Below are 11,132 nucleotides of genomic sequence, written 5' to 3'. Positions count from 1 at the left end.
GCTGGAAATGTAGCATACCATTCCGAACACGAAGACACGATGGTATTTGTAGCGGAACAACATCAGACAGTTGTGTAAGCAAAGACGACGATTGAATATCTCGCATTAATCAATCAGCAGTTACACTTTTTTGCATTCGATTCCCTCCCCCCAAAAAAAAAAATTCCAATTTGATTTTCCGTCTCTCCTCGACGTGTCTTACGAATTCTCTTTCGACGAGAATTCAATAAAAATTCAAATTAATAATGAAGAAGAATAAGATTCTTCGGAGCTCGGGAAGTCTTTAAACTAATGAATGAATTGAATTCGGATTGTTTGAGCCGTTTTGCAGGATGTTGTGCAAAGAATATGCTTAAATATATATATATATATATATATATATATACATACACATATATTTAACAAAATAATTTTTTTCCTCCATATAGGATGCTGGATTTGCATCACGTATATATGAAGGACCCCGTATACCCCGCTCTAACTAATTTTAAAATATTGCGAAAAAAAATTGTCAAAACTTTCAATAAAAATGGGGTCAAAACTGTTTCAGACACTGTTTTAAAAGAAATATAAAACAAAAGAATGCCGTTAACATTCACGTGTGTGATTATTTTGATATTTTTCGAAATCGATATTCGCGCATCTCACACGACTTTTCCTGTGAGTGTGAACAGAAGTGGCCGCAGCTCGCGCCCCCACGAGCCTCGCTCTCGGCTCTTCTCTAACTAGGTGAACGTTATCAGCGCGTATCAGCGGCCAGTACGGTTCCATCCCTTCTGCAGAGACGACGCTGCCGGAGCAGCCCTAGTAGTCTGTGCTCCCACTTACTCGAACGGAGATGCTCGTTAACAAGTGTCATCGTGCGCTGAGCGTGTGGACTTCATCTCGGCAACTCCTAACTGGTATTTACAGTTTGTTTCTTTCATCGAACTTTTTTTATGTTAATTTGCACAGTGAAAACCAGTGAGAAACACGCTGTCTCAGTCGTGATGTTGCGTGGACCCTCGCGGTAAAATCGATAAATTCGTTCTGGCTCGCGTCGTTCCTACGTAAACCTGAAAGATGGAGCAAGAATTAAAAAAAAAAACAAAAAAAGAATAAACCGATAAAATATAATATTGCAGATAAAAACTAACACTGATGCACAAAATTCAATTTTTCGTATATCTTTGATAAAGCCTTTTTTGTCATATCTTTTGTCGTATCTTTAGCATGTATATACAATTGCATAAATGTCGTTAAGTTGTAGCTTTTGATACTTGTTATCTTATCCTAAAGGTCGAATCAATGCCGAAAGAAAAAAATATCCAATTCTGAGGAATGTTTAATTTCGACTTCGAATGTGTTGCTATGTGAATTTGAACCTGACTTTGTACACCATGCCCGAGAACTATACGTTCTCTTAACATTATAATATTCATTATTATTTAACATTATATTATAGAGATAAAAACTTATTCAAACTTATTTAATTAAAATTGTAAATGTTTTGACAAATACGTGGTTAATTATATATTCATATAATTAAGAAATCTAGATCAAATTGTTTTCATATATATATATATATATATAAATGTATTTTAATAAGTATCTAGATTTTAATTTTCAAGAGTTTGTATTGTCTGTTCTAGCATAAAAAAAGTGTATGCCACTCTTCTAGTTTTCTTTATACATCTCCGTCTTACATTATAGTCATTTACATAAGGGGCACGATACAAAATCATAGCGATATATCAAGCAATCATTCTTAACTGGCTTCAATAAAACTGGTCATCAGAACTGTTAAACGAGTTCAATGAGTTGTTTTTCTGCTTAGATTATGAACATCCGACAATCATCCAAAATACAGATAAATGCAGATATTTAAATTAAAAAAATACACAAATGTTATATATACAAGTGAATTATACGTGTGAATTGTACATTACATCTTAGAAACGATTTTAAATTGAGGAATATATATTGTTGTGCAGGCGTTGCAACGTGGAAAAGATGTTTGACCGGTTCAACACCGAAAGAACCAGAAAAGCCGGTAGTTGTGACGGAAGTGCCCGGTCCTCGATCACATACATTACTGAAAGAATTAAACATGATACAGGTGCGTCTATAAATATTCTAGACTTCTAGACGCTTTGGTTGTGTGAGATATAATGTTATCATCATGTAATTTATCCATTTAAACCACTTGTTGTCTATGGCTACGCTCTTATCGCGCTCTCATCGTTCTATTTTAATTTGGTAACGGTTTTTGTATTTATCAGTTTATTCGATAAAAGATAAACTAAAAAAACAATGGCTTCATCTACAAAAAAACGTTTCTTGATTATTTCGAATTAAACTCTCTCTTTGGCAGCTTGTTGTGTATTTTAGATATAATTTATATTTTTTTTCTCGGTTGAAAAAAATTCCAGTAAGAGTCGAACCGCGGTTTAATTCTTGTAATATTGTTACATGATTATTATATTATTAATTTCTTATAAAATAAAAAAATTTTTTTCATTTATTTATTATCTACATCTCAGGATAGAGATTGAAGTGAATAATATAAAATTTGTTTGTAAACACGTACACGTACAGAAAACAAAATGGATCACATTGTGTTGACTTGACTTCAATCTATGACTTCAGCAAGCATCATCCGTACAATTCTTCGCAGACTACGAAAAATCAGCCGGTAATTACATAATGGACGTTGATGGAAACGCGCTGCTGGACGTTTACATGCAAATCTCGTCGATGCCCTTAGGGTATAATCATTCGGCGATGTTGGAGGCTCTCGCCGATCCCGTTAACCAAGTGAGTGATACAGCTACCACGTCACGGAAAAAACAACGGAATTTCTTTATATATATACGCAATTTACATGTTTATCTCTTCTACATTATCATTTATATTGTACAAAAGTTTTGTAATTTACGATTAACTTCTCTATGATAATCCAATATTTTTTCAATTATCTGCAAATTATTTTTCGGCGACATTTGTTGATATTGCATTTTTTCCAGAAAATTATGGCGAACAGACCCGCATTAGGTGTCTTTCCAGGAAAAGACTGGCCTAGCAGATTGAGTAATGTTTTGCTCCAGAAAGAGGTAAAAATCCAAGTTTCATTTATCGTCGATATTTTTGTTATTCCGTTATTTCACGGATCATGTTTTGAACAGATCGCACCGCCCGGATTATCTCATATCACGACAATGATGTGTGGATCTTGTTCCAATGAAAACGCTTTCAAAAATATTTTTATCTGGTACGCGGGGAAACAGAGAAAAGGAGCGTCGTTTACGAAGGAAGAGATGGAATCGTGCATGATGAATCAAGTACCCGGCTCGCCGCGATACTCCATTATGTCTTTTAAAGGTGCCTTGTGCGTTATTAGAGAGCAGAAAACAATCAGTTTATCAAAATACACAATTTTTCTGAAATAATTTAACATCAACAGGTGCCTTCCACGGAAGAACCTTGGGCTGTCTCTCCACGACTCACAGCAAATACATTCACAAATTGGATATACCAGCTTTTGATTGGCCTATCGCGACTTTTCCACAGTACAAATATCCTTTGGAAGAAAACAAACGGGAAAATCAGCAGGAGGACAAACGTTGCCTCGCAGAGGTTGTTGTCATTTAAAAAAAAATTATTCTAAAATTAAATGTCGTTAAATAACAACAGAGAGTTATTAAGTAACTCTTTTCTGTTTTTGTTTTTTTTTAAAGCTTTACGTGTGTACAAGAGAGAACCACTCGAAAATGTAATTTCAGGTCGAGGAATTGTTCGAAAAGTACGAGAAGGAAAAACAAGTACCTGTGGCTGGTGTGATAATTGAACCTATTCAATCGGAAGGTGGCGACAACCACGCGTCGCCAGAATTCTTTCAGGAACTTCAACGTATAACACGAAAGGTAAAAAGGTATTCTTCAAGGCGTATTTAATTTTCCTACACTGTTATGAGATCATTCCAATGTCACAACTTTATCTTGAAACATTTCCAGCGCGGAGCCGCGTTACTTATCGACGAGGTGCAAACCGGTGGCGGGCCAACGGGAAAAATGTGGTGTCACGAGCACTTCAATCTAGATACGTCACCAGACGTCGTGACTTTCAGCAAAAAAATGCAACTTGGCGGCTATTATCACACAGAGGATTTAAAGTACAATCGTTTTTTTTTTGTTATGTGTGTATCAGAGAAAGACAACATTCGAGTTTAATTAATCACATATCTCTGCGTATCGCAGGCCGAAACAATCGTATCGCGTGTTCAACACTTGGATGGGCGATCCCAGCAAAGTGATATTGCTAGAAGCGGTCTTGAAGATAATCAAGAAGGAGAATCTCTTAGATAGAGTTACGCGGGTTGGCGACTACATGTTAAAGCATCTGATGGATATACAAAAGGAGCATTCTAGTGTGATAAGCGCCGTGCGCGGACGTGGGACTTTCATAGCATTTAATTGCACCTCGTCGGAAATGCGAGACGCTCTTATCAAAAAACTTTTGACCAAGGGTAAGAGATGCGTAAAATGACAAAAGTGTTGTAAAGCAGATTTGTTAAATTTTTCGTTTTTCCACATGTTAGGTATCCAGGCTGGTGGATGTGGCAATCAGTCCGTACGATTGAGGCCTGCGTTGACCTTCACAGAGCGTCATGCTGACATATTTTTGAACGCGCTTCGTTCCGTGCTAAAAGAATAAGGATGATCTATTTAACAGAATAAGAACGTTCTTTGTCTTCCAGATTAAATGTCTTCCATTAAAGAATAATTATTATATCACAATGTACGAGAATGTGTGTATAAATATTCATTATTTTTGTATGGCAGTTACAATTTATGCAGATGACGTAATTGAAAGAAAAACTCAAGAATAATGAATTATGAGAGAGGTTAATCAATTTGTTTTGTATATATATATATATATTAAGTTTATATGTACATATATATGTATAAAATATTACAGAAAATGCGAAATACTACAGTAGAAATATATTTTTTAACAAAGTTTTTGTCACTTACGTAAATATCTGGATAATACTTTTATTGCACGAACGTATAAATTTTTATACATTGATTATACATTTTGTACAATATTCATTTCTAGTTTGGAAAACATGATGTGTGTGTATATATACACACAGCCAAGTTTCGTAGTATGGAAAAGGACTGATTTCTTTTGAACAAATAAATCGAAAATGTAGAAAAAGAAGTTTTTGCACGAGACTTAGTTTCCGACTCGAAATCTTTCAAATTTCAAATTTGAAAGATTTTGAGTTTTGGTTAAAAAAATATTATTCTATATTTTCGACTTATTTTTTCAAAAAGAATTAGCCTTTTCTCGATTGTATTACTGAACCATAGTCTGTACAATATGGAGATTAATTTGTTATTACCAATTAATTATTATAATTTATATCCTTTTGTTAATTTTGTTTCATTACTGTTGCTGATTGACTTGATAGAAAAGACTAGTTAGAAAAATTATTGTGTACAATTTTAAAATGTCTTCCAAAGGAACTGCCAATAAAATATATTTAAACTATGTTGTGATTGTTAATAATATATTACTGTCAATTCATTTCGACATTTTTCTAAGTATATCAGCAAAATGTTCGTATTCTCGATGATGACTTTTCTGTGTCATGTAAGCTTTTATCCTCATCTGCAAAAAAATAATCGGAAAAGATTAGAAACAAATCTATATATGCAACATTCAAAGTTCTGATTAATACGCATAATTACTGTCACTTTAGTATCCACTGCGTTATGCCGTTGTGACAAGTGCCACAAATTTATAGATATGTTTGCCAACGCAGGATTTCTCAAATCTGCACGGATAATAAAACAGTTGAATAGCTCAAGCGCTAGAGCAGATTGTTTGTCAAGTTGCTCAGTAGATCCAAGATGTTTGAGATGATTTAGAAGTTCCTCGACAATTTTCGAACAAATTTTATTGACCTCGCCAATAAATTTCTGATCGGATCCGTACAATTTATCGTTCGAATCAACCTGCAAATACAAACGAGCGAAACCTTTTCTAATTAATTTCTCAAGTTTCTTTGATACACTGTGATACATATCGCATCAATTTGCTAACTTTATAATTACAGGAAAACATTAAGTACCTTGTCAATGTGATACGGATAATTTTCCTGTGCTACAGTTGAGAGAAGATCGAGTACACGTAAATACAAATACGACTTGATCAAGGCGTTTTCTTCGAAACAACGTTGAACCGCATTGAGCAAACCTCTCATTAAATACAAGACGCCGTGTTCTGGGCTATCCTAACATAACATATCAATCTTACAATTGTTTGCAATTGAAATGTGTAATAGGATATATACACACATACTGGAACTACTAGTAATGTTGATAAGAAACTCGACAAGTATGAGAGCAAATATGGTTGCGAATTTTTTTGTCTTCCATCAATATCAATGGTTTTCGGCATTTCTGGTACTAAACTTAAAGCGGCTTTGAAACAGGCATCAGCTGAAAAATGCCCATTTGAATACACAAAGTGATGAAGTTATAATAATATAATAATAATAATAATTATTATTATTATTATTATTAATAAAAAGAATAAACAATAAAAGAACTACTACTTTGTGGCTTACCTTGACCTAGACATTGATTTAAAAGAGCGACTTGTCCAGATAATAGATATAATTGAAGGCGCGTGTGTACAAAAGTTAGCGAAGGTATAGTAATAAAACAGAATGCAGCACAGGCGCGCACAAATGCCGACGTTCTTCTCGTGTGATGGCCACGCACTATCTTCCTAGTATCAACTGCTAATCTATTTACACACTTAACATAGATAAGCGAATTGTAATTTCTGTAGTAGAGAATATTTCTTCTATTTTGACATAAATTGGGACTTAAAAAACCACTATTGATATTGTATAGGTCATACCTGTACAAGTTGTATATGAACACTATCAAGATTGGGAAATGCCGCTCTAACTTCTACGTAAAAACTAAGTTGCTTCTCAAAATCGCGACCGTAATCTACTCGTTGTACTAGGCCACATATCAGTTGTCCGATTTGTCGCTTTTCATCTTCGACAGTCAGAGCACTGTGCGATGCGTATGTTTATTTGATTTTGACAAAAGATTAGAACGTGAATGAATTGACGTACCTAACAGAATCGTGCATTATCCTTGCAATAAACATCAGAGCATTTATAATAATGGGATCCGTAATAGGTCCGCTCTGCGTACTCAATCCTTCTATGACAGTTTTACAAACTTCAACTTTAATGCTTTCTTTGTGAAACAAATCGATTAAAGGCAAAAAATTGTCCTGAAAATATTGAAAATGTCTGTATATTGTAAGTTAAAATCATAAAACTGCATATCAAAAGAGAAAATAGAGAAAAAAAAAGATAAAACAGAGAAAAAGAAAACACTTACTACGGCGAGCAGAGATTCAAAATCTTGCGTATGAGCAACTATCTTTTCAATAATATTCTGTAACTGTGAGTAATAGTTTTCAAAAGTTTTGTTCGGTCGTAAACAGTCTATTATCTTGCCAAAAAATAAATTCAATTCGTTTACCTGTTCAAATAACACAACATAGTTATCACAACAATCTGTTCTAAATGTTTACTATATGTGTACTATATTATATGTTCAACCATTATCGCAATCTATATTAACTCACAGAAAAATGTATGACTGTGAATTGAATCCAAATCTCAATGCAATGCATAAATTTGTAGGGATCTGTAAGGTCCGTTATATATTTCCACACTACGTTCAGTACCGATTGACAGTCTTCTTTTGGTGGAGATTCTTTTATAAGACACTCTCCCAAACTTCGATACAGAAGATACTGAGGATATCCTAGTAAATTTTTTGGAGAAATAGAGACATTTCTTAAATTAAATGCATTGCTATCGCTGATTTTTTTCTGTTTTAATTTTTTGAAGCTCTAATTACCATCGTCTTCACTCTTCACTATTAAATTTACAAAGTTCATAGCACGTGCGGCAATGTATGTTGGTTTAAATGCGGTCAATATTGTATTTAATAATAACGATCTATAAAAAAAAAAATTATATATGTAAGCTACTAGGTATAAGTATTTCTATGAAAACATATTAAAACTGCGTTCTATAAAATCTGATTATACCCATTCTCTTGTTTTGTACATCGCGATACAACTTCCTCCAATAGGCTCTCAGGTGACGTTGCCACCAAAACTTGTACGATCCAATCCAAAGCTGGCGAATAAAGATTCAGATACGAATGCAGACTAATATTTTGCTTCGCTAATTCGTTTTTCACAGCAGTTCCGAATAGTTGCTGATACGTGAAAAGAAAGTCGTACAGATTTTCTCTCATAAATTCAAAATCTGATGTTTTATTCAATGCTAATCCGACGCGACATAGATAGCATCTCGCATAAACTGCTATTAACGGGTTTCCGATTCCTCTTATCATACGAGTTATACGCAGTAAAGCAATGTTAAACTCACTAAAATAAATATGTCAAACAGTAATAGTTTTATCTCTTTCACAATTACAAATATAAAAATATTACCTTGTCGTTAGAAAACTATATGATTTTATTATTGCCATTTCCACATAGAGACGCGGCACCAATTCGCGTATAGAAGCAATTTTGTAAAACCAATTTTGACACGTTTCTTTAGCGTTTTCAGGAACCATGTTGGGTGTAAAATTGTCAGGCAAGCTCGTAGGCACTTTACTTCCTGGTCTAAATTGAAACGTTTTCGCAATTAGAAAATATAAATAAAGTTCAGAGAGAGAGAAAATGTTAGCAATTACATCATGTGTTATGATAAAAATATAAACTGTATGTTCTTCACAAATAATAATCTTGTATAATTACTTGTAGTATTCAGCTTTCATTTTCAGTCTGTCATACACAAGTTTTCCGAAAATATCCAAAATATCTGTTATGAGAACAAACTTGCTTGGATAAAAAGCCATTACAGATACATCTACTAATAATTTGGCACACTGAAATAGTTCGATATTTATATTAAATTTTCAATTTATAAGTTCTGTCTCAGTTTTAAATAAATACACCAACCTGAATTGCAATTTTAAGTGCTTTTACTCTTTGATCGGAATGCCAAGCTTGTACTAATTCATTATTTAATTGCTCGATTCGCGCGGTATACTGTTGTTGCGATAAGTCTAACATTTGTCGAACAGAACCTTCTTCAAAATCATCTAATTGCTCAAGTCGAGTTTTTACCTTGTCAACCATTGGTCCACTTGGCTGAACTTTTACAACGACTGTAGATAAAAAGATAAATATAATAAATGTGAATAAAAAAAAGAAACGTGACTTGTATTTAAAAAAAAGTTACACAAAGTTTATGAGTCAATAACTTTTTCATAAACCGCACACCTTTTTCACCGCCCGGTAGAAAACTCGTGACAATTGATAATTTTTCAGAGGTTGTATATTTGCTCAATATAGCAGAACGTCTTACAGACCATGGTTCTACCAATTCTTCTGCAGTGTCTTTCAATTTTTTGCCAGCAAATGCAACATTAGAATAGTCCCACTATAACATAAATAACATGTATTATATGAAAAATAAAAATTAGTAAATACTGTTCTTTTAAAAATATCACTATATTTCAAATTATGTGTTACTTCATCTGCAGCCATTTTAGAGAGAGGATCTAATTCTTCTCGTGCAAATTGTGTAAGAGGATCAGAACCATCCAGAGAAGGATGGTTCAATAATGGATCATTTAATGGATTTATGGGAGCTGTATGTGTTGGTGTTGGTGTCCCAGTAGATGACCCAGTGCTTGTACTTCGAAATGTATTACGTCTGACTACATTACGTCCATCTATCATCTAGACAAATAATAGAAAAATATACGTACAAAATTATTAATATACAAAAAATTTATTATTTATAAAAAAAATTTTTTGTATATTATAATGATATCTTACAGTAACTACAACTGGTTTCAGAGGATGATCTGTAGTTTCTTCTAGACATGCAGACTTCACAGTTCCATATTTGATAGGTTTTGATATCCTGTATTATAATAAAAATTTTATAACAAAAGTCTTGTATTAAAGACATTTCAAGATTATTAGCAAAATATAAATTATGAATGTAATATACTTCTTATTCTTAACATTAAATATTATATTTTTTTTCTCACCATTCTATCTCCATCATTATAGGTTATAGATTGTATTAAAATTGTTTATTTTGTTTGTATGTGTATGTACATGCAGGGAATCATATGAAATGTTACGCTTTTAACGGACTTCCGCGGCATCCGCCCATACAGCTGATACACCAGTAATCATACGGAATGTTGGGTGTACACAGAAGTGCACCATATCGTGCGGCTCCAAGGGAAATATTTCTCCCAATTTCTCAAAAATTTCTCTTTTAACTGCTTCTACTACTGCGCGCCATTTTTCTTCGGTTTCTGCCAACGGCTCGAGATCGAAGGAGAACGGCGAGCGGTAGTAGGAACAGCCAGAGGAGAAATTTCCGAGAAATACTTCCCCTAGAACCGTACGATATTGTGCACTCCATTGTACCTAACTTAAACTTTGTGTCAAAATTTATTGCCAGTAAAATCTATAGTTGATGTCGCGTTTATTAAACGTTCAGTATGACAGTGAATTTTGAAACACATTATAGCATTACAATATAACATCTCTTCCCTCTTTTTCTATCGAAAAATTTAATTTTATTATATGTCTTTATTATAATTCCGTTGGGGCTTGTGTTCATGATGAAAAAATCAATTTAAGATTTCAAAGAGAAAAACAATTTGAGAGAGAGAGAGAGAGAGAGAGAGAGAGAACTAATTGCAGTGGTTAATTACTCGAATTTGATTGGATTATTTTCTCTCTCTCTGCAAGATTTTGAACCAATTTCTAGCATATAAGTACAAGCCCTTAAAACGTTTTTAGAGAGAGAGAGAGAGAAAGAAAGATGAAAACACATATATAGAACATAAATAAAACTTAAAAAAAATACATAATGAAGTTTCTGATAGAGGAATTTATCAACTTTATCGGGACTGTAAATATAGGATGGAAGAAATTTAGCAACACCAATGTTACTGTTGCATTCATAATTATTTCAGAATATATTAATCATTTATAAT

General features: G+C 33.4%; 2 protein-coding genes across 3 annotated transcripts; one reads left to right on the top strand and one right to left on the bottom strand.

Moving 5' to 3' along the window:
- The first annotated feature begins 746 nt into the window (after positions 1–746).
- LOC109854098 (4-aminobutyrate aminotransferase, mitochondrial) lies at positions 747–5,535 on the top strand. The gene is made up of 10 exons (XM_020426867.1): positions 747–902; positions 1,974–2,098; positions 2,629–2,796; positions 3,006–3,092; positions 3,165–3,360; positions 3,443–3,615; positions 3,762–3,902; positions 3,993–4,150; positions 4,236–4,504; positions 4,577–5,535. Exons 1-10 carry the CDS (start codon positions 839–841, stop codon positions 4,690–4,692), a joined length of 1,497 nt encoding a protein of 498 aa, XP_020282456.1. The 5' UTR covers positions 747–838; the 3' UTR covers positions 4,693–5,535.
- On the bottom strand, positions 5,014–10,550 carry LOC109854097 (UPF0505 protein C16orf62 homolog). Of its 2 annotated transcripts, XM_020426865.1 has the most exons (18): positions 10,167–10,549; positions 9,949–10,036; positions 9,640–9,849; positions 9,388–9,547; positions 9,064–9,272; positions 8,860–8,990; positions 8,548–8,724; positions 8,137–8,481; positions 7,944–8,044; positions 7,666–7,847; positions 7,416–7,559; positions 7,142–7,305; positions 6,916–7,078; positions 6,617–6,809; positions 6,349–6,488; positions 6,119–6,280; positions 5,736–6,002; positions 5,014–5,655 (listed from the first exon to the last, which is right to left on the bottom strand). In XM_020426865.1, the coding sequence occupies exons 1-18, from the start codon at positions 10,181–10,183 to the stop codon at positions 5,569–5,571; spliced, it is 2,940 nt and encodes a 979-aa protein (XP_020282454.1). In that variant the 5' UTR covers positions 10,184–10,549; the 3' UTR covers positions 5,014–5,568. The 2 variants fall into 2 exon arrangements, with proteins under 2 accessions (XP_020282454.1, XP_020282455.1); XM_020426866.1 differs by lacking the exon at positions 5,014–5,655 and having other exon boundaries at positions 5,911–6,002; positions 6,119–6,275; positions 10,167–10,550.
- Positions 10,551–11,132: the final 582 nt, after the last annotated feature.

The sequence above is a fragment of the Pseudomyrmex gracilis genome, unplaced genomic scaffold (assembly GCF_002006095.1).
Source record: "Pseudomyrmex gracilis isolate BER0280 unplaced genomic scaffold, ASM200609v1 scaffold_59, whole genome shotgun sequence".
In the NCBI taxonomy this organism is placed as follows: Eukaryota; Metazoa; Arthropoda; class Insecta; order Hymenoptera; family Formicidae; genus Pseudomyrmex; species Pseudomyrmex gracilis.
The sequence above is the reverse complement of the archived record's forward strand: the minus strand, read 5'-3'. Positions and strand labels throughout refer to the sequence as shown.